We start from the raw sequence: 24,223 nt of genomic DNA, 5'->3' as shown, positions 1-24,223 counted from the left end.
TGGAGGGAGCGGCGGGCGCCGACGACTGCAGAAGCGGCAGAGCGGGGCGGGCGCGAAGGGGGCGAGGGCCCTAGCAGCGAGCGAAGCAGGCGAGCGCGGGTGCTCGTGACAGCGAGTGGAGTGACGGATGCATTAGCGGGGCGTAGTAGCAGCAGCGGGCGGCGAGCAGGACGGAGCGGGGCCAGGCGGTCGCCGTGGTGGGCGGCGAGCTGCGAACACGGGCTGGCAAGCCCGCGCCGGGCGGGCGGCGAGCGCGTGCGCGCGAGGCGGTTGTGGTGGTGCGGGGCAGTGCAGGGGGGTCGGCAAGGGAGCGGGGGTTGTGGAGCACAGGGGAGGGGCCAGGAAGGGCTTGGCCGACTCGGGCGCGCGGTCTGGGCGCCGGTGCGGGCGACGGCCACGGCGGGGAGCGCACGGGAGCATGGCGGAAGCGGCGGTGAGCGCGGGCGCGCGCATCTGGCGTGGCCGGAAGTAGAGAGGGGGGAGAGGGGAGGTGCGACCGGCTCGGCGAGCTCACCTCGTAGCTATAGGGGGTGGCAGTGGGGGTTCAGAGGAGAGGACGGGATGCGTCGCCGGTGAGAGGAGAGGTCGAGGCGGCGACGGACGCAGCGGGCATCGAGGGCGCGGCTGGCGGGCACGGCGACTCTCGGCACGGGGCGAGGAGGAGGCCGAGGCACGCGGTGTGCTGATGCGATTGCTGCGACCGAGGCCGGCCAGTCCCAGGCGGACGCGAGCAGTAGTGGATTTGGTGGCAGCCGGCGATGCGGTCCGGGGGGTCGCTCCCCCGATCTTGAAATGGGGCGGGGAGAGGGAGGAGTGAGGAGAGTGGGGTGGGTTAGGGTTCAGGATGAGGGGTTAAGCAGGGGGGTCGAGGTGGGCCGGCCTGCTCAGAGTGGTTGTGGCCAGCCGGCTTGGCTGAGGCCCAGTTGGCCATGGGGGTTCTTTTACCTTTTTTTTATTTTACTTCCTGTTTATTTATCTTTTAGTCTTTAATGTATTTTAGTTTAATTAAAAGACAAAAATAAACTTCTAAATTAGTATTATCATTTAACCCATGGCCACAAAAAGTTTGACCCCTAAATAAAATGTTTTAGTATTTTTACAATTTATAAAAGGCATTTAATTGATGTTTTAGTTATTGTTTTAATTATCTTAGTGCATTTATTTTATAGAAATGTGGTTTCTCTACCAATATTACCTATGATTTAATTGCCACATTTAGAACATTTTAGTTTTAACATTTAAAAACTTTTTTTGACTTTATTTTAAATTTGAATTTGAACAGGTTTTGAATCAACGTGAGGTTATCAACAATAATCGTGGGGACGTGGCATCGCTAGCAGAGGGTTACTGTAGCTTAATTATCCGGGCGTCACAAGATTGAAAAAGTTTGAGAACATTAAAAGTATGAAACAATTGCTTGGCTTGTCATCGGGATTGTGCATGATTTAAATACGTTGTGTGATGAAGATGGAGTATAGCCAGACTATATGATTTTGTAGGGATAGCTTCCTTTGGCCATGTTATTTTGAGAAGACATAATTGCTTAGTTAGTATAATTTAAGTATTATTATTTTTATGTCAATATTAAACTTTTGTCTTGAATCTTATGGATCTGAACATTCATGCCACAATAAAGAGAATTACTTACAGAAATATGTTAGGTAGCATTCCACATCAAAAATTCTATTTTTATCATTTACCTACTCGAGGCCGAGCAGGAATTAAGCTTGGGGATGCTGATACGTCTCCGACGTATCTATAATTTTTTATTGTTCCATGCTATTATATTATCAACCTTGAATGTTTTATATGCATTTATATGTTATTTTATATGAATTTTGGGACTAACCTATAAATCCAGAGCTCAGTGCCAGTTCTGTTTTTTCCTTGTTTTAGAGTATCGCAGAAAAGGAAATCAAACGGAGTCCAATTGACCCGAAACTTCACGGAACTTATTTTTGGACCAGAAGAAGCCCACGGAGTATCGGAGTTGGACCAGGAGAGTCCCGGGCTTGGGCGCGCCCCCTGCCTCGTGGACAGACCGGAGGTCCACCGACGTACTTCTTCCTCCCATATATACCCATATACCCTAAAAACTTCGAGGAGCAGAATAGATCGGGAGTTCCGCCGCCAAAAGCCTCCGTAGCCACCGAAAACCAATCTAGACCCGTTCCGGCACCCTGCCGGAGGGGGAATCCCTCTCCGGTGGCTATCTTCATCATCCCGGTGCTCTCCATGACGAGGAGGGAGTAGTTCTCCCTCGGGGCTGAGGGTATATACCAGTAGCTATGTGTTTGATCTCTCTCTCTCTCGTGTTCTTGAGGTGATACGATCTTGATGTATCGCGAGCTTTGCTATTATAGTTGGATCTTATGATGTTTATCCCCCTCTACTCTCTTGTAATGGATTGAGTTTTCCCTTTGAAGTTATCTTATCGGATTGAGTCTTTAAGGATTTGAGAACACTTGATGTATGTCTTGCGTGGGATAACCGTGGTGACAATGGGTTATTCTATTGATTCACTTGATGTATGTTTTGGTGATCAACTTGCGGGTTCTGCCCATGAACCGATGCATGGGGTTGGCACACATTTTCGTCTTGACTCTCCGGTAGAAACTTTGGGGCACTCTTTGAAGTACTTTGTGTTGGTTGAATAGATGAATCTGAGATTGTGTGATGCATATCGTATAATCATACCCACAGATACTTGAGGTGACATTGGAGTATCTAGGTGACATTAGGGTTTTGGTCGATTTGTGTCTTAAGGTGTTATTCTAGTACGAACTCTAGGGCTGTTTGTGACACTTATAGGAATAGCCCAACAGATTGATTGGAAAGAATAACTTTGAGGTGGTTTCATACCCTACCATAATCTCTTCGTTTGTTCTCCGCTATTAGTGACTTTGGAGTGACTCTTTGTTGCATGTTGAGGGATAGTTATGTGATCCAATTATGTTATTATTGTTAAGAGAACTTGCACTAGTGAAAGTATGAACCATAGGCCTTGTTTCAACGCATTGCAATACTGTTTACGCTCACTTTTATCATTAGTTACCTTGCTGTTTTTATATTTTCATATTACAAAAACCTATATCTACCATCCATATACCACTTGTGTCACCATCTCTTCACCGAACTAGTGCACCTATATAATTTACCATTGTATTGAGTGTGTTGGGGACACAAGAGACTCTTTGTTATTTGGTTGCAGGGTTGTTTGAGAGAGACCATCTTCATCCTACGTCTCCTACGGATTGATAAACCTTAGGTCATCCACTTGAGGGAAATTTGCTACTGTCCTACAAACCTCTGCACTTGGAGGCCCAACAACGTCTACAAGAAGAAGGTTGTGTAGTAGACATCACTTAAGTCTGTCCGAATCATGTTAGCAAATTGCCACATTTTATGAAATCTGGCAAATGGATGTCAAAACTACATTCCTTAATGGATTTCTTAAGAAGAGTTGTATATGATGCAACCAGAAGGTTTTGTCAATCCTAAATGTGCTAACAAAATGTGCAAGCTCCAGTGATTCATCTATGGACTGGTGCAAGCATCTCAGAGTTGGAATATACGCTTTGATGAGTTGATCAAAGCATATAGTTTAATACAGACTTGTGGTGAAGCCTGTATTTACAAGAAAGTGAGTGGGAGCACTACAACATTTCTGATCAATATATGTGAATGACATATTGTTGATCGGAAATAATGTAGAATTTTATGGAAAGCACAAAGGAGTTTTTGAAAGGAGTTTTTTCAAATAAAGACCTCGGTGAAGCTACTTACATATTGAGCATCAAGATCTATAGAGATAGATCAAGACGCTTGATAAGTTTTTTCATTGAGTACATACCTTGACAAGATTTTGAAGTAGTTCAAAATGGAACAATCAAAGAAAGAGTTCTTACCTGTGTTACAAGGTGTGAAATTGAGTAAGACTCAAAGCCCGACCACGGCAGAAGATAGAAAGAAAATGAAAGTCATTCCCTATGCCCCAGCCATAGTTTCTATAAAGTATGCCATGTTGTGTACTAGATCTATTTTATTCCCTACACTCTGTTTAGCAAGGGGGTACAATAGTGATCTAGGAGTAGATCACTGGACAGCGGTCAAAATTATCCTTAGTGGAATAAGGATATGTTTCTCGATTATGGAGGTGACAAAAGGTTTGCCGTAAAGGGTTACGTCAATGCAAATTTTGACACTGATCCAGATGACTCTAAGTCTCAATCTGGATACATTTTGAAAGTGGGAGCAATTAGCTAGAGTAGCTCCATGCAAAGCATTGTTGACATATAAATTTGCAAAATACATACGGATCTGAATGTGGCAGACCTGTAGACTAAACTTCTCTCACAAGCAAAACATGATCACACCTTAGTACTCTTTGGGTGTTAATCACACAGCGATGTGAACTAGATTGTTGACTCTAGTAAACCCTTTGGGTGTTGGTCACATGACGATGTGAACTATGGGTGTTAATCACATGGTGATGTGAATTATTGATGTTAAATCACATGGCGATGTGAACTAGATTATTGACTCTAGTGCAAGTGAGAGACTAAAGGAAATATGCCCTAGAGGCAATAATAAAGTTATTATTTATTTCCTTATTTCATGATAAGTTTATTATTCATGCTAGAATTGTATTAACCGGAAATATGGTACATGTGTGAATACATAGACAAACATAATGTCACTAGTATGCCTCTACTTGACTAGCTCGTTAATCAAAGATGGTTATGTTTCCTAACCATAGACATAAGTTGTCATTTGATTAACGGGATCACATAATTAGGAGAATGATGTGATTGACTTGACCCATTCCGTTAGCTTAGCACTTGATCGTTTAGTATGTTGCTATTACTTTCTTCATGACTTATACATGTTCCTATGACTATGAGATTATGTAACTCCCATTTACCGGAGGAACACTTTGTGTGCTACCAAATGTCACAACATAATTGGGTGATTATAAAGGTGCTCTACAGGTGTCTCTAAAGGTACTTGTTGGGTTGGCATATTTCGAGATTAGGATTTGTCACTCCGATTGTCGGAGAGGTATCTCTGGGCCCACTCGGTAATGCACATCACTATAAGCCTTGCAAGCATTGTAACTAATGAGTTAGTTGCGGGATGATGTATTACGAAACGAGTAAAGAGACTTGCCAGTAACGAGATTGAACTAGGTATTGAGATACCGACGATCAAATCTCGGGCAAGTAACATATCGATGATAAAGGGAACAACGTATGTTGTTATGCGATTTGACCGATAAAGATCTTCGTAGAATATGTGGGAGCCAATATGAGCATCCAGGTTCCGCTATTGGTTATTGACTGGAGACGTGTCTCGGTCATGTCTACATAGTTCTCGAACCCGTAGGGTCCGCACGCTTAACGTTCGGTGACGATTTGTATTATGAGTTTATGTGTTTTGATGTACCAAAGGTAGTTTGGAGTCCCGGATGAGATCAGGGACATGACGAGGAGTCTCGAAATGGTCGAGACGTAAAGATCGATATATTAGACGACTATATTCGGACATCGGAAAGGTTCCGAGTGGTTCGGGTATTTTTTCGGAGTACCGGGGAGTTACAGGAATACGGGGGAAGAAGTATATGGGCCTTATCGGGCTTTAGGGGAGAGAGAGAGTCAGGCTGCACGCCCCCCCCCCCAATGACTTGTCCGAATTGGACTAGGGGGAGGGGCGGCGCCCCCTCCTTCCTTCTCTTCCCTCTTCCCCTTCCTTGTCTCCTACTCCTACTACTTTGAAGGGGAGGAATCCTACTCCCGGTGGGAGTAGGACTCCTCCAGGGCGCGCCATAAGGGCCGGCCCTCCCACCTCCTCCACTCCTTTATATACGTGGCCAGGGGGCACCCCATAGACACAACTGTTGGCTTTCGTAGTAATTTCAAAAAATTTCCTACGCACACGCAAGATCATGTGATGCATAGCAACGAGAGGGGAGAGTGTTGTCTACGTACCAACGCAGACCGACTGCGGAAGCGATCACACAACGTAGAGGAAGAAGTCGTACGTCTTCACGATCCAACCGATCAAGCACCGAAACTACGGCACCTCCGAGTTCGAGCACACGTTCAGCTCGATGACGATCCCCGGACTCCGATCCAGCAAAGTGTCGGGGAAGAGTTCCGTCAGCACGACGGCGTGGTGACGATCTTGATGTACTACAGCAGCAGGGCTTCGCCTAAACTCCGCTACAGTATTATCGAGGTATATGGTGGCAGGGGCACCGCACACGGCTAAGGAATAGATCACGTGGATCAACTTGTGTGTCTAGAGGTGTCCCCTGCCTCCGTATATAAAGGAGTAGAGGGGGGAGGCTGGCCGGCCAAGGAGGGAGGCGCAGGAGGAGTCCTACTCCTTCCGGGAGTAGGACTCCCCTCCAATCCTATTCCAACTAGGATTCCCCGAGGGGGAAAGAGGGAGAGGGGTGGCCGGCCACCTCTCCTAGTCCTAATAGGACTAGGGGAAGGGGGGGAGGCGCGCAGCCCTTGTGGGCAGCCCTTTCACCTTTCCACTAAGGCCCATGAAGGCCCATATGGCTCCCGGGGGGTTCCGGTAACCTCCCGGTAACCCGGTAAAATCCCGATTTCACCCGGAACACTTCCGATGTCCAAACATAGGCTTCCAATATATCAATCTTTACGTCTCGACCATTTCGAGACTCCTCGTCAAGTCCGTGATCACATCCGGGACTCCGAACAACCTTCGGTACATCAAAATGCATAAACTCATAATGTAACTGTCATCGTAACCTTAAGCGTGCGGACCCTACGGGTTCGAGAACAATGTAGACATGACCGAGACATGTCTCCGGTCAATAACCAACAGCGGGACCTGGATGCCCATATTGGCTCCTACATATTCTACGAAGATCTTTATCGGTCAGACCGCATAACAACATACGTTGTTCCCTTTGTCATCGGTATGTTACTTGCCCGAGATTCGATCGTCGGTATCCAATACCTAGTTCAATCTCGTTACTGGCAAGTCTCTTTACTCGTTCCGTAATACATCATCTCACAACTAACATATTAGTTGTAATGCTTGCAAGGCTTATGTGATGTGTATTACCGAGAGGGCCCAGAGATACCTCTCCGACAATCGGAGTGACAAATCCTAATCTCGAAATACGCCAACCCAACATCTACCTTTGGAGACACCTGTAATGCTCCTTTATAATCGCCCAGTTACATTGTGACGTTTGGTAGCACCCAAAGTGTTCCTCCGGTAAACGGGAGTTGCATAATCGCATAGTCATAGGAACATGTATAAGTCATGAAGAAAGCAATAGCAACATACTAAACGATCGTGTGCTAAGCTAACGGAATGGGTCATGTTAATCAGATCATTCAACTAATGATGTGACCTCGTTAATCAAATAACAACTCATTGTTCATGGTTAGGAAACATAACCATCTTTGATTAACGAGCTAGTCAAGTAGAGGCATACTAGTGACACTTTGTTTGTCTATGTATTCACACATGTATTATGTTTCCGGTTAATACAATTCTAGCATGAATAATAAACATTTATCATGATTATAAGGAAATAAATAATAACTTTATTATTGCCTCTAGGGCATATTTCCTTCAACAACAATTGATCTCTTGATCTCTTAGCCGTGTGCGGTGCCCCCTTCCACCATATTCCACCTCGATCATATCGTAGCGGTGTTTAAGCGAAGCCCTACGTCGGTAGCAACATCATCACCATCACCACGCCGTCGTGCTGATGGAACTCTCCCGTGAAGCTCTGCTGGATCGGAGTTCCCAGGACGTCATCGAGCTGAACGTGTGCTGAGCTCGAAGGTGTCGTACATTCGGTACTTGGATCAGTCGGATCGTGAAGACGTACGACTACATCATCTGCGTTGTGCTAATGATTCCGCTTTCGGTCTATGATGGTATGTAGACAACACTCTCCCCTCTCGTTGCTATGCATCTCCATGATCTTGTGTGTGCGTAAGAATTTTTTTGAAATTACTACGTTCCCCCAACAAATACCCCCTAGAGGGCGGGGGCCCCTACGATATTGGATCTATCCTCCTCTTTTTATCTAGGGTTTCTATCTATTTTTGGTCCTCTTTTCTGGCCGAGCACCGTTTCTTAAATATTTGAAATTCCATAACTCTGATCGGGCTGAAATTTTCACATGATTTTTTATTCATAATTAGCTTCGTTGCGGCCGAAGGAGAGCTCCAACAGACTTACGGTTTGTCCACAAGCCAGGCCCCCGCACCTTGGGGGGGGGGGGTAGGCGCGCCCTACTGGCTTTTAAGGCCCAGGACCCTCATCTTGTGTTGATTCTTGGGCCATAAATTCAGATATGTACAATAAAAAATCCACGTAAAGTTTCAGGTCATTCCGGTTCTATGAATTTTTCACCTAAAACCCCCAATACAATAGAAACAAGAACTGGCCATTGGCACTGGATTAATAGGTTAGTCCAAATAGAAATAATATAAATTGTTGTCAAGAAATATGTAAAAGTGGTATGATAATAGCATGACACAACACAAAATTATGGATACGACGGAGACGTATCAGAGTGGGGGAACACAGTTAGGCACATATGAATGCATTCGTGGATACAATTGCCATGTTTGGGCTTGAAGATTTGGGTCAACATGGCTGATTTTGGACTTTCAAAAGGAAGGTGGCAGGTAGTTCCTAAACCAGGATTAGATTGGACTGAGCACTTGGCTCAGCTGAATGGGATCACAATTCCCTATGGCATTGTTGAGTCACCTTACCACGGCGACTAAGATCATTCTCCGATCTTGCTGCGCTAGAGAACGAGACAAATTTAGGTGGGGGAACATCCAGTTTCGCTATGAAGTGATGTGGGGTACCCATGAAGACTTAAAACAAACCGTTGATGCTACATGGAGGTCGAACGACCATGAATCAACGGTGGACGATGTTTGATCCAAGTTGATTAGACTACTTTTTGATCTTTGTTTGTGTCTTTCAAAAATGTTAGAAAGGAGATAAATAATTTGGAAAAAGAGTAGGAAGATCTATGTAATAACCCAACAAGCATAGGCCCTTCACATATCGATAATAAGATTAATGATAGACTTGTTGAGCTTTACTACCGGGAAGAACTCATGTGGCGTCAACAGTCTTGGGTGGAATGACTCTCAACTGGAGATAAAAATACACACTTTTCTTTTCATGTGAGAGCTTCAATGCGGAGTAAAAAAATATTAGCACTTTGAAGAAACTGGATGGTAGCATGATGGTAGAGTCGATCGAGATGCAATAGATGGCTAGAATTAGATAAATTTACATGCTTTCTCATTCCATTTGCGAGGAGTTGGATGAGAAGAAACTCTCATGTTCAGTTCTGGAAACACTTTTCGTTAGTGAGATTGAATATTTTTATGCAAAAAGAAGTACTTTAAAAATCACCTCTATCCCTTCATCTCCAAATTATTACAAATATCAATTAACAGAGCGTTTGGTTTGAGTCTTTCTCTAGAGTCCTATATTATTCTTTCTCTGGGTTTCCATAGTAAATTTTGGCTCCCATATTCATCTTCTAGGGGTCTTATCCATTAGACAATGGACGCTTTTCTTTTATATTTTATTCTTTTTTTTGTCTTGTTTAAGCTTTCTATCAAATCGCTGCAATTGATGTCCGATAATAAGGAGAAGGAAGAGATCTTCAAAAAGTAGGCTTTATGATACGATAAAGAATCAAACTTGTTTACATTTTACCAGGAAAATTTACACCACCAGCTATGAAGGAATACCTCGGAGGGTGTGTAGGGGATCTAGGAGGTTCTCTCTCATGTTCCAAGAAAAGTTATACCACCAACTATGAGGGGTGTCCAAACTGCACCGTAATCTCCTATTGAAGTTAATAAGGCATTGTTCGAGATGTTCCCGACAAAAGCACGGAGACAAGATATATACCAGACACATTTTTTCGATGCCATTGGGATGTGTGCGGCCCAGCGACCAGGACTGTTCGCAGGGAGAAAAGTGCGGAGTGCATAAATGGCACCATTTTGCTTCTCATTCCAAAGGTACCAAATCTCACTCTCTTGTCACATTTCTGACCAACCAGTCTATGAAGTGTACTGTACAAAATTGTTTCTAAAGTTGTGGCCAACCGACTAAATATGATTTTGTCGAAAATTGTTTCGGAAGAATAACATCATGCATTCATATATATTGTGCTCATAACTGATAATATCATCTCAGCATATGAATGTTTGCATTTCATGAAGCAAAATAGGGCGAAGAAGAATATCTACTGTGCTCTAGAGCTTGATATGATGAAAGCCTATATAGGGTTGAATGGACATATTTGCAGGCTATAATGAGGGAAATGGGCTTTCCTTCAACTTTGATACGGTTATGGGTATGGTTAGAATAGTCTCTCTCTCATCATTTGCACAGGGAGCCCGCCATGACTGTTAGCTTCAAGCTCCGCCGCCAGATCCGTCCACCCAGGCACCTCCTCGTCCGGATCTGCTCCTTCCCGCTGCTGCACACCTTCCCCAGCTCGAGATCGAGCACGTCGCCGCCATGGACCTCCTGTTCGTGCAGTAGCACGAGGGAGACAATGCCCCGCCTCGACCACGCGCCTGGGCCGCTTCCCTTTGCCAGATGTGTGTGTGAGAGAGGGGATGAGAAAGAAGAAGAAGAAGAAGAAGAAGAAGACCAAGTCAATTTGTGTATGTGGCAAAAAAATTCTGCCAACTCAGCCTGACCAGCGGGTCTGACCAATTAGTGATGTCATCCAAATGCTTAGTATTTTTCATCGGTGCTTTTTTGCCACTATCAAATTTTCGGTTTGATGCAAAGTGTCACGTTTTGTAAAATGGTGGTTTTTCAAAAGTTATGACGTGAAAGTGGTGGTTATGTGCATTTTACTTGATCACGTCGTATGACACGATTAATCAATAAAGCTTAGTTGTGTTGTCTAAAGAAACATCTGCTTCCCCTAAGACAAAAATCCTCTCGCGAGAGTTAACAACTGAAAAACGTTGATCGGGTTGGGTAAGGCATCCTTCTCTCCATTGGGAATTGTACAAGGAAAGAAGTCGAGAACCCAAAGTGCCTTTCTGCTCCCGAGCTCATTTGAGCTCGGTGAACAGTAAAATCGAAAAAAAATCAAAAAAAATTCAAAAAATTCTAATTTGGGGAGAAACATTGACAAAAGTTCTAAGTGCTTGCAAAAATTCATCATGAAATCACATTCCTGTAAAGTGTGGCAAAAAAACAAATTCAGTGCTCCAAAATGCTTTTGAAAGTAGCTTTTTCAGAGTACTGATTTTGTTTTTTTTTGCCACGCCTTCTAGAAATGTGATTTCATGGCGAATTTTTGTAAGCACTTAGAACTTTTGTCAATGTTTCTTCCAAAAAAAATTGGATTTTTTTAAATTTTTTTTGATTTAGTTTTGATTTTACTGTTCACCCGAGCTCATTTGAGCTCGGGTGCAGAAACTCCGCGTCCAGAACCGTCGAGAACACACGTCAAAGATAGAAAGAGATGTCAACAACCATGTCGAATTGTTAAGTAATCATGCAAACGTTGGTACATGCACATAGGATACTGATACTATATTCGTATATTGGACTGTAGTAGGTGAAGGAAAGATGGTGCTACGAACTGAAGTTACCTGCGATTCTGTGGGACTTGTTTCGGAGCTATGCTGGTTGCTTTGGCGACAGTGACCGGCTGAACTAATTTTCCATTGTGTTGTGCCTTTCTCCAGGAGCTAGCCAATCTTGCTGTACCATGCAAGTGATGTTTCGATGATTAAGCTGCAGAACCTAACTTTGACTGATGTTTCTGCCTTTTCTCCAGGAGCTAATCCAGAATACCTTGGATTAAACATAATGTAAACGTCAATTTTGATCGACTACTCCGGTAAACAACATCCCAAATCTGTCATATATATACAGTAGGAAAGATTGATGCGAAACCATCGTCCACCGAGGAGCACAAAATTGGCAAAAGTCATTATTCTAACCTGTGATGGAAATCAATTCACAAACTAAACTGTTGGCGAAAAAATTTCACTCCTTTAATCTTTTCGTGTAGCGCCCGACGGTTAGACGCCACATTATACTGTGCAACGCCTGACTAACAGGTGCTACACGCCTGGCCAACGTCGCACCTCGGACGGTCTCAAAATTGCTAAGTCAGTGTGCAACGCCTGAGAGTTAGGCGCTACACTATATAGTATTTTTTTGGAAAAGGAGGTTAAACCATCTGCCTCTGCAACAGCCGATATATACATCCATCTTTATTAATTATTTCACAAAGGTCTGACAAGAAAATACATCAAGCCACCCAAAGCCACAACTCACACCTACAAACTTAATAATATGGAGTGCTCTCACCCTTCATATCTAAAATCAGTGTCGTCGCCGATCCATCCACATAACATATCGGGACCAACAGCTGGTGCAGCAGACCTAAAGCGTGCACCACATGCACACGTTTTAGAAGCCAGAAGCCGCCATCATCCTCGGACCGCTGACCCATTTTCAGGATAGATATCCGCATCATCCTTGCCAATTTAGACATTCATCAATGCCACCACGGCGCCCAACGGGCCACCGTCCTGCGCGCAATCATCCAGACGCGAAAACTCTGGAAGATCTATCATGTGTGGCACCTGCCGACCAGGCATGACACAACGTAGCACCTGTCTGTCAGTCATGACTTGACATCTCAACCAAAGCTCCGTGCAAGACTTAGCCGCTCTACCTCCTGCCTCTGACTTCCAGCGCTGCTCCACAAACGATGCTCCCAAGAGAGTAACGATATCGAAGTACCGCCATCATCCGATCTGGATGACCAGATCTTAGGGTTTCCCCCAAAGCAACACGAGTGGGTCGACAGAGGTTACACGACGATGCCTTCATCAAGGTAGCGACGCAAAACACCTCGATCGCCCGCCATCGGCTCGGTTTTCATTGGCAACTCTGTCTCCCCAACTCACAGCCGAGACTAGATGCCGAATCTGCAGATCCGACCACCTAGTCTCAGGCCGACCCATCTTCGGCGGAGGAGGTGGCCACCACCGCCACGCCCAGGGCCGCAGCCCCCGACATCCTCGAGTTGCCGGTCGATCCCAGGGACAGCAAGCCATTGATGGAACGGTACACGAGGTTGCGACTCGCCGAAGCCCATCCGGGCCGAAATCGAGCGCCGTCGCTGGACCTGCTGTCGTACGCCGCCGCCTCCCCTCACACCCTGCCGTAGATCCGGCCATCACGGGTCGCCGCCGTTCTGACCGAAGCGCGGGCTGAGGAGGAACGCCGATGCCGCTGCAGCACACAGGCTTTGCCTGCGACGCCCCCGGTGGCGGCGGCGGGGGGAGGAGGTGCTGAAGTGAATGGGAGGAGGCAGCCGACGGGGACGCTCCGGTGCGGCACCGCGGCACCCCACGGGAGCGGGATAGGGTTAGGTGCTACACTATATAGTGTAGCGCCTAGTGTCTAGGCGTTGCACTAGTGGCTGCACTATTTGCTACTACAAGACGAAGCAGCTACTAGTGCATCGCCTAGCGTTTATAGTGTAGCGCCTAGCTGTCAGGCATTGTACACTGACTTAGCAATTTTCAAGCAACCTAGGATGCGACGCTGGCCAGGCGTGTAGCGCCTACCCTACCTGCATAGTGTAGTGTGATGTTTGGCTGTCGGGCGTTACACGAAAGGATTAGCGGAGCGAAAAAATTTCATCAACAGTTCAGTTTGTGAATTGATTTCGATCATAGGTCATATTTGTTGTTTTTGGCCACAAAATTCGGCGTCCCTATTATTAGCTTTACCCTACTTGTCGATCGGCAACGGAAGCCGTACGTGACTGGGGGTAGGAGGCATGCAAATTAAACCAGAGGTGATGGATGGAACGAATGCACTGTCTTTCGCTCGACTCCAAAGCTATAGCACTCCAGCTCAAGCTCCTGCCTTGATAGTTCATCCACCGAAGCACCTAACGAAAATTGACCACGTAGAAAACCTCAAAGAAATGGGACGGTGGTACGTAGCTGGTGGTACACGCTTGCCACTTCCTACATACATGTATATATAAACTCAAGTACCTGTTCGAGCAAAAGCATTCCATCCTCACCTGGCCATACATCTTCCCCTCAAGAGCTCAACATCGATCAGCTAGCTGATCGGGGCATACTTGAAAACTCTGACCATGGCGATTTCCTCCCGTCTTCCGGCTCCATGCTCTCTCCTCATGGCGACTCTCATGCTACTCATCGTCCAGGCACAAAGCATCACAGGCACTACGATTTCAATGTACGTATATATGCACGTACGTCCGCATTCATCTATGTTCTACATGCATTTTCTCACATGGACGGGGATCGTCTTCATAACCTTGATCTCTGCAGGTGCAAATGGCGAACGTGACGAGGCTGTGCGCCAGCAAGAGCATCGTGACGGTGAACGGGGAGTACCCCGGCCCGACGCTGGTGGCGAGGGAGGGCGATCGCGTGCTCGTCCGCGTCACCAACCACGTAGCGCACAACATGACGCTGCACTGGCACGGCATCCGGCAGCTGCGGAGCGGCTGGGCCGACGGGCCGGCGTACGTCACGCAGTGCCCGATTCAGACGGGCCAGAGCTACGTCTACAACTTCACCGTCACCGGGCAGCGCGGCACACTCTGGTGGCACGCGCACATCTCCTGGCTACGCGCCACCGTCTACGGCGTCATCGTCATCCTTCCCAAGCTCGGCGTCCTTTACCCCTTCGTTGCGCCACACAAGGAAGTTCCAGTTCTCTTCGGTGAGTGGTGGAGGGCGGACACGGAGGCACTGGTCAGCCAGGCGCTCCGGACGGGCGGCGCCCCAAATATCTCAGACGCTTTCACCATCAATGGCCTCCCTGGGCCGCTATACAACTGCTCCGCTAAAGGTACATTGCGCTCACTCTGTGCTTCCATGCATCTTAATCTTCAAAGATTTATAAACCTAGTGACCAGTATGCTTACCGTGCGCCCATGCCACTTTGCAGACACGTTCAAGCTGAAGGTGGAACCTGGGAAAACATACCTACTGCGCCTCATCAACGCTGCTCTCAACGACGAGCTATTCTTCTCCGTCGCCAACCCGTCTGTATCGTCTGCGTCACCAACCGCGTAGCGCACAACATGACGCTGCACTGGCACGGCATCCGGCAGCTGCGGAGCGGCTGGGCCGACGGGCCGGCGTACGTTACGCAGTGCCCGATTCAGACGGGCCAGAGCTACGTCTACAACTTCACCGTCGCCGGGCAGCGCGGCACGCTGTGGTGGCACGCGCACATCTCCTGGCTACGCGCCACCGTATACGGCGCCATCGTCATCCTCCCCAAGCTCGGCGTGCCTTACCCGTTCGTTGCGCCGCACAAGGAAGTTCCTCTTCTCTTCGGCGAGTGGTGGAGGGCGGACACAGAGGCGGTGGTCAGCCAGGCGCTCCGGACGGGCGGCGCCCCAAACATCTCAGATGCTTTCACCATCAATGGCCTTCCTGGGCCGCTATACAACTGCTCCGCTAAAGGTACATTGCACTCACTCTATGCTTCCATGCATCTTTTATGTTACACCTTCGGTAATCGTCAAGGATTTATATACTTACCGTGCATCCATGGCATATTGCAGACACGTTCAAACTGAAGGTGAAACCTGGAAAAACATACATGTTGCGCCTCATCAACGCTGCTCTTAACGACGAGCTCTTCTTCTCCGTCGCCAACCACACGCCTGCCATTCAACGCCACGGTGGAGCTGGTGATGCAGGACACGAGCATCCTTGGCATCGAGAGCCACCCTCTGCACCTTCACGGCTTCAATTTCTTTGTCGTGGGGCAAGGCTTTGGCAACTACGACCCTGTGAATGACCCAACGAGGTTTAACCTCGTCGACCCCGTCGAGCGAAACACCGTTGGCGTGCCAGCTGGTGGATGGGTGGCCATACGTTTTCTCGCCGACAACCCAGGTAAAGCAGAGTTGTATATACTTACTATCTATTCATGAAACTGAATGCGTAGCCTGTGCTCATATTTGTGGTATGCATGTATCCACAGGTGTATGGTTCATGCATTGCCATTTGGAGGTGCACACAACTTGGGGACTACGAATGGCATGGCTGGTGCAAGACGGGAGCCTACCGAACCAGAAGCTGCTCCCCCCGCCATCCGATCTTCCCAAATGCTAGTCGGAGAGGATCAAAGTTGTTGATTTTTCCTCATTTACCGGTTTGCTAACTAGCAATTGTTTTCTCCTTCAGAAGATTTTTAGTGTATTTAATCAGTGTGTTGGTCTTGTAATTTTCTTGTGATTTCTAAATATTTTATTAATACTTTGTAGCGACAATGTTTTGACTCTTCTCGAATAAACAATGACTTCAATAGAATGTCCAAATCTTTAAGCCATTTTTTGTTGGTATTTCACTAGTTTGTTGTTAAAAATAAATGTTCATTAGTTTCAGTGAAACTATCTTTAGAGGTACAAATAGCATGATTGGCTAAACTTACTTGAGCTAAAATAAACTTCAATTCTTATCTTCACATGCTCGATGAATATAGAGTGCTACAAGTATTTGTTTTGAACCATTTGTTCCACATTTTGAACTATTTAGCATTTATATTAGGAAATTTCCATTTCCCAGTGAAATTGGATGTGATTTATCACATGACGGATACTTCCCGATTTATTTCCATCAACACCTTAGTCAAAGTAATACATGGCAATCTTTGGGAGATAGCGCGAGTGGAGATCACGCTTTTTAGGGTGGCATGGAGAGCCTAACACATTGGAGGAGGGGACGGTGTGCAGATGAGAACATGCCATGTGTGATTTGCACATGACGTTGAATGTGTGCATGATGCTTTATTTGTGGTTGATGCAATTTACTTAATTTTCTTAAGAATGTGTACATGATTACTTTTAAAACTAATGTTGTTCATACAAGTGTGGGTTGTTAAATGGCAGAATAAGGAAACAAATTAAAGTCTATATATGGTGATTTTGTGTTTACAGTGGCAGTTGTTGCTTGCGGTAGTAGTGATTTCCCGGGGCATCCTCAACAGTTTTTGAGGGGTATCAGACACTGAAATTGTCAAAGCACTTGCATTGCGAGAGGCTCTCTCCTTGGTAGAGGATCATGACAAGCCAATACTTTCTAATTGCTAATGAGATTATGGCTATAGGATCAGATTTTGATGATATTGCTTTCCGCCTCATCTTCGATGACATTTGGGCCATGTAGGTGCAGAGGACCTCGGCCCCCTGCCAGCGGGAGGGATCTCGTTCTCATTCTTGTTAGGTTCAGTGTCTTGGTTGGGGTTGTGTGGCGGCAACGACGTCCCTCGGCAGGAATAATGTCTCCCACATTCTATCCCGTCCTGATCGCGTGTCTAGGCTTCATTGGAGAGTGTGATAGCCTGGCTTAATAGGGATGATAGACTACTCATATCAATAAGGAATTCCTTCTTTTTCGGAAGCCCATTCGGACAGAACTCCAAAGTTAACTGTGATCAGTTTGGAGTAATTTCAGGATGGGTGACCGATCGGGAAGTTGCTCCCGGGTGCGCACGAGTGAGGACAAAGTATGCAGAAAAGACTAGTAATGATCTGTGGAGCCAGTCTAGATCCCGCCAGGAGTAACGACCACCGGCGAATGTGTCCGGGGCATTACAAGTTGGTATCAGAGCCAACCCTCGCGGTTACACGGATGTTTGCGGACAGATGCACGGTCATGTTGTCCATGACGTTTGTGACCCGTCGTGGCACACGACATGACACATGTACCGGACTGGATGCACAGACGTATGTGCCAAGAGGAAACGTTCCTGTGACCCGACAAGGGTGTCGGTTTCTCTGAGTGGGGGTGTATGTGATAGCCTGGCTTAACAGAGATGATAGACTACTCATATCAATAAGGAATTCCTTCTTTTCCGGAAGCCCATTCGGACAGAAGTCCAAAGTTAAGCGTGCTCAGCTTGGAGTAATTTCAGAACGGGTGACCGATCGGGAAGTTGCTTCCGGGTGCGCGAGTGAGGACAAAATGCGCAGAAAAAACTAGTATTGATCTGTGGGGCCAGTCTATATCCCGCCAGGAGTAACGACCACCGACAGGTGTGTCCGGAGCGTTATAGAGGGCGTGTAAAGGTGTGTCTTTGTCGGATCTCGTGGGATTCGGTCGGTGTTGGTTTTCGGTGAATCTGTTTCGATTTGGTCTTCGTTCATCTTCATTTGTATGTTTATTGGTTCGATCTTTTCGATCTACGACTTTTTTCATCAACAATGGTTGCTTCTCTAATGCGTTGGTGGCCTTAGCACACGACTTCTCGACTGTCTATTATAACTAGATTTGTCCGACTTCGGAAAAGGAAAGGCGATGACGGTGGCACGTCTTCAACTTGCACGTGTGTTTATAATCGTTGCTAGGTGGTCCATGGAACTGGCTGTAATTTTTATTAGCTTTGATGTCATTTGTACTGTCAATTGTCATAATTAACAATAAATGGATTAAAAGTTTCTTGAAAAAATATTTCTGAACAAAGCTCACACACTTGCCTTTGAAATAATTTCGGCCTGTTTGTTTGGCTGATTGATCCAACAGAGGCCTGACTTTCGTAGTAGACGAAAACATCTCTTGCGTCGCCGAAAATTCTAAAATAAATCTAAAATAATATAAATATTAAAATTTTGAATCCTGGTGGACTAAGGATATCACTATCCTCTTAACCATCCAACACAAGTTTGGTTTGTTCCAAATACTTTTGTCATGTGATCAACAAATGGGTACATAATTTTCTGAAGAAAAAAAACATCATTCAACAGTATCAGCCGTCCTGCTCCCGCCACACACACCCATATCACACATGCCGCTCCTCCACCTCTCGCTTCCGCCGCACCGTCTCCTCGTCGGCCGCCGGCGACTATTCGCCCCGCCGACGCCTCCTCCCTCTCGTATCTCGATAAGGTTTCCCTCGCAAGCTCCCAGGCCATACATCCATCCTCCGATGTGATTTTGGTAGCAGCAGCCGCCGCCGCCGCCTCTTCGGCTGATCTGTTCTGTTATTGGACAGGGCGGCAGCGTTGATATCGTCAGCCGCGGAGGATGGAAGCGATCTCCCCTTCCCTCCAGAGCGCGCTCCCCACCACCGCGAGCTCGCCGCGGCCGCTGCCTCTGTCGAGCGCGCCTGCCGCCTCTGCGTAGACGTGAGTTGACCTCATCCCCTCCTCTAGGTTTCAGATTGGGCGCCGGGGTAGTTGCCATTCGGTGGCATAGCAGTGATTTACCACTGTAAAGTAGCTCTCTTGATGTAAAGTTCGATGACAACAAAGTTGAGAAAAAAAATTAGGAAGGATCAACTAATTTGCATATTATTCTCTGAAGTCAATTCCTGCGGTGTTGCAATTTGTTTTGCAAAAAATGAGTGAAAAGCTCCGTGGAACACCAAAATGTCAGTCCTTGCAACTGTATGATAAAGCACGAGACATATTGTGTGAAGAGGTTTATTTCTGGGGTAAAGTTTTGCAAGACAGAACATTAAGCATCCAATGCGTAATGCGGTATGCTAGACACAGAGAAAATCAAGTCATTTCATGTACTCGGTAGCTTTAGTAAAATCATCAAAATGATTTACCTATTCTAAAACACAGTTGTGTATTGTGGTCGCCATGTGAGTGTGATCATAAAAGGTACACAATCTCATTTGGAAAAATTTAACCATACAGAGTAGAACAACAATAATACACTTCATTTTTTTTCGAGGAACCGGCAGGAGCACTGCCTTTTCATTTGGACGAAGAAGAAGGTTTATGTACAGATGTGTCATGTTTTTTAAGGGAACTTGGTGGAAACCATAAGACAGGAACAGACTGACTATTTCTCCCTCTGTAAAGAAAAATAAGAGCGTTTAGATCACTAAACTAGTGATCTAAACGATCTTATAGTATTTCTTTACGGAGGGAGTACCTTATAGCCAATACCTTCCGTGGCATGGGTGCGCCCAAAAGCCATGTCGCGTTGGAGAGCTAGAGCAGCAACCTCAAAATGGGTGAGGCGGGTTCCGCTGAAGATGCGATGGTTGTGTTTCTTCCATATGTTCCACAACGTGTATAAGAGAATACCACTCTGGTGTCGCTTGACCTCCTTCAGGCTATTGGGGATCATCTCGTCCCACCAATGTGAGACTGCCATGGTGAATAGAAGTGTTGGGTCCGCCGCCATATCCATATTCTCTCCCGTCCAATCTTTAATGTGGCTCCAGACCGCTGTCAAGAAGGGGCAGTTCTTGCAGAGGTGCATGGCCATTTCCGGCTCCCCCAGACATAGTTGGCATTGTGGATCATACGGCCATCAAATGCTTCATATTATGCACCGTTTATTTCTGAAGTATTGACATCACTCAGTTTAGTATGTCTAAATTCTTCCCAAATTCCAACATATATACCTGAAAATAAGTATAAACTATGGGATAGTTAGGAAATGAGAGGTACATGCATTCACGGAAGCCAGAATTATTTCTTGTGTATCTCTTCGTTTAGGTTCAAATTGGCAAAGACCCATTTTGGTCTAGCCAGTTTTGTTGCGGTTACTGAGAAGAGCATAAGTAAAAAACAGAAGCCCCAAAGGTTTCAGCAGCAATAAACTGCACTAAACCCAAACGTTGACTTTGCGAGTGCTCAGTGCATCATTTAATGGTGATGTAATAAATTCAAATGCCTAGCATGTCATCGATTATCTAGCTGATGACCTGAGCTACATTTTGCTGGTTAATTTGTATGCTTTGACAGGTGAAGAGATCACTTCTTTCAGGTGGAAGGAAGATTCTTGAAAAGAATGACCAAAGTCCTGTGACAATTGCAGATTTTGGAGTTCAGGCCCTTATCAGCTTCGGTAATTCATAGCATAATTCCTTAGTTCAGCTTACCATATGCACTTTGTGCCTTCATCTGATGCCACATTTACCCTGGTGCTACTGGAAGAGCTCCAGCAACTGTTTCCATCAATACCTCTGGTGGCAGAAGAGGACTCAACATTTCTGAAGTCATCTAATCCTGATGATAACAGTGGTAATGTACTCATTGAGTCAATTTCAAGTGCTGTCACAGACAAAGTGAAAAATAGTGGTTCACCTTTAACTCATGATGATGTGTTGAGAGCTATTGATAGAGGAGGCAAGGATGCTGTCTCCTTTGATTCAAATCCTGCTACTTATTGGGTAAACTGCCAAGGTTTCATTAATCGCATATCAGGATCTGTAAAAGTTCGTTCCACTGAGTTATCATGATGCTGCGGTTTTGAAGGTACTTGATCCAATTGATGGCACTAAAGGTTTCTTGAAAGGAGATGATGCTCTGTATGTGGTACAGCTCTCTGTTTATTTGTTTCTTTTTGCTTGAATGAACGGCAGGAGCTCTTCCTAATTATTTTATGGGAGGGAAAGATTATGTACAGGGGGCTAAAAGACAAACAGCTAGGTGCCAAAACTATTTAATCTGTACAGGAGCTTGCAGAAACAGCATTAGGCTGGCTGAGCTAAGTAGGTAGCTAGCAGTCTATCATTGCTCCATCCCATTGTTCATTGTCCTCACGAACTTCGCGTGCATTCTATCTTGGACTTAAGGGTTGATTCTGCAAGATTCTACTACTCCTCTACTTGCATACATTCTACCAGCTATGCATAACTAACCCAATGGAGTCATTCGACACCTTTCTTTTGAAAATTGTACCTTTCTCTTGTCACAAAGCTGACAGGGAAACCAAGTTGTAAGAGTCCACAATATTCATGATGTCACAGCCTAGCCAGCTGAGTACTGTATTCCGCACAAATTTAGCAACAAGGAGCATAACAGGCATAGTTGGAACACCGTTTTCTGTGATGTGTCAGTGCGGGGCAAGATTGTTCCTGAAGGCCATCCTCTCTTGGTGGGGTGGCTCTGTGTTCATTATAAGGCTTATCACTGGGTATTGCTGACCGCATCCTGTTTCTGGGCATTATGTGTGTCGGACACTATTTTCTCAAACACACATTAAAATGTGTATTGTACTAGAAAATGTCGTGATGATGCATATTGGACTATTTATATGTGTAGCTTGTCTCTGGGCCTCCATCATGTGTTCCCTGTAGCATAAGCGATCCAGATGCATGTATCAAAAGCCACAATCAACATTATGAGATTCATAGCACGTTGATGTTTGTAGCTTGATGATTTTCCACATGGTTCCTCACTGAAACAAACCATATTTAACATTGTAACATCGTCATTTTATTTACCGGCGTAAAGTTTTCTTGCAGTTTTTTTTAATGAAGCACTGTCCTTTTGAATTTGCAAACTTTGATAATACCAAGTTTGACAAAATAGGATGTCTGAATACTTAGTTTGGCAAATTAGGGTTTGTAAATACCATTTTTGTTCGCTCATCTATGGTAGCTGTTCAGCCTGAATTTTGCAGGTCCATGCTTTCTAAAATTCTAAGTGCTATCTGGGCAATAGATCATGGTCACTACATTTTCGTATTCTTTTTATTCTGATATGAAGCTATTCTTGCTTTGTCTTAAGGTCGGTTTGGCTCTTGTGGTGAACGGAAAGGTAGCAGTAGGAGTGATGGGATGTCCAAATTGGACCACGGCAAACAAGAAAGAAGAAAATCTTGATCCCTGTCCTGGCAATGGCATCCTTATGGTGTCTCATGTAGGCTGTGGTACTTGGTCTAGGCACTTGTCTCCTGAGATTGGCCAGCTCACCACAGCACAGGATGTTTGGAAGAGATGTTTTGTTGATGCATGTTCAGTTGTGCACATGGCACGCTTCTGCATTCCGGATAGCCAAACTTGGAACATGATACCATTATCCCTCCTCTTTGACTCAACGACGGACGAATCTGATACTCGAGATGAGAATAAAATTCTTCTCCGATATGCTTGCTGTGGCAGGTTTGTTGCATTTTCTGTTTATTACCACTATACTAGAAAAGTATGTTAGGTTGATAGTGACTATCTTAGACTAATCATCGGTGAGTGATAATGCTCTTGCTGATGTTTTGTAGCTTGTGCAAATATATAATGGTAGCATCTGGGAGAGCCTCAGTTTTTTTCAGTCGAGCCCGGGTGAACACTCAAATCAAGGTGTCCGCTTGCTTGAAATTCCAATGGTTCCAACTTGTGGAATATGTTTACACATACGCTGACCTTTTCTACTCCCACTGTTTGCATAGGCTTGGGATCATGCTGTTGGGATGATTTGTGTGCAGGAAGCTGGCGGTCAGGTATATACACACCTCTGTCTGTTAAGCCAGAACTCAGTCAAATGTACATTTGTTCTATCGATTCACCGGCATTAGTATTATAACCTTTTTTTTTTTGAAACTGGCAGATCAGTGACTGGAGTGGGAAACCGTTGGATCTTGCAGCTGACCTAACAGGGCGCAGAATTCTCTACCCTTCAGGCGGTGTTCTTGTGACAAACGGTGCTGTGCACGACGAACTCGTCGAACTGATATCAGCAAACCACGAATAGATGCAATGTTTCACAGCTTCAAACAGGAGCACAATTTTGTTTTGTCTGTAACATTTTACCGTGTGGACCAACAATCTGTATCGGGTCTCGCATTCAGAGAGGGGAAAAAAACGCATCCTTGTTCAGAATATTTTACATGAATCAAACAGCACAGTTCCCTTTGACTAATGAGCACCTGAATGAACTTGTCAAGCAACGTCACCCAGAAGCTATAGGCGTGATGAAATGCGGTACCGTGCTCGATGTTCCCTTGAGTCGGCATCTAAATCGCCTTCAGGATTCTACAGTCCTTGGCCTTCAGAGTCTCTGAACCTGTTGGATAACCCTCAGAAGCTTGCATTGCATGGTCGTACGACGTCCACGCAGGCACGCACCCCTGAGCCGTAGGCCTCATTCAGGCGAAGCTTGCAGCATGGAGAAGCGAAATCTCGGACCAATCTGACATCGCTGCACCTTGCAACATGTTTGGCCACCAATTCAAGCCCAAGAAAAAGACACCCCCAAAGCTCGCAGGATAACGACCTGCAGCGATCGTTCGTAATGCAAAATCGGCACCTTCCAAGCATAAGCATGATTAGCCCAGCAAATCCCCGTCACGTACACCAGGGCGAGCTTTACTGCTGCAGCCAGCACGACGGTCTGGACACTGATCCGTTGGCCTCTCCGGTGACACGTACCTCCGCCTGCCGCGGG

General features: G+C 45.8%; 2 protein-coding genes across 2 annotated transcripts; both read left to right on the top strand.

Annotated features, from left to right (window-relative positions):
• The first annotated feature begins 14,317 nt into the window (after window positions 1-14,317).
• LOC125541392 (laccase-4-like) lies at window positions 14,318-15,308 on the top strand. The gene is made up of 2 exons (XM_048704817.1): window positions 14,318-14,931; window positions 15,031-15,308. The coding sequence occupies exons 1-2, from the start codon at window positions 14,412-14,414 to the stop codon at window positions 15,156-15,158; spliced, it is 648 nt and encodes a 215-aa protein (XP_048560774.1). The 5' UTR covers window positions 14,318-14,411; the 3' UTR covers window positions 15,159-15,308.
• Window positions 15,309-18,822: 3,514 nt separating this feature from the next.
• On the top strand, window positions 18,823-23,698 carry LOC125536703 (putative PAP-specific phosphatase, mitochondrial). The gene is made up of 9 exons (XM_048699946.1): window positions 18,823-18,983; window positions 19,090-19,222; window positions 20,804-20,906; window positions 20,996-21,231; window positions 21,317-21,376; window positions 22,574-22,947; window positions 23,061-23,139; window positions 23,229-23,279; window positions 23,387-23,698. Exons 1-9 carry the CDS (start codon window positions 18,883-18,885, stop codon window positions 23,528-23,530), a joined length of 1,281 nt encoding a protein of 426 aa, XP_048555903.1. The 5' UTR covers window positions 18,823-18,882; the 3' UTR covers window positions 23,531-23,698.
• The last annotated feature ends 525 nt before the right edge of the window (window positions 23,699-24,223 follow it).

This window comes from Triticum urartu, chromosome 2, assembly GCF_003073215.2.
Source record: "Triticum urartu cultivar G1812 chromosome 2, Tu2.1, whole genome shotgun sequence".
In the NCBI taxonomy this organism is placed as follows: domain Eukaryota; kingdom Viridiplantae; phylum Streptophyta; class Magnoliopsida; order Poales; family Poaceae; genus Triticum; species Triticum urartu.
Note: the sequence above shows the minus strand (reverse complement) of the source record. Positions and strands in the feature narration are given on the sequence as shown.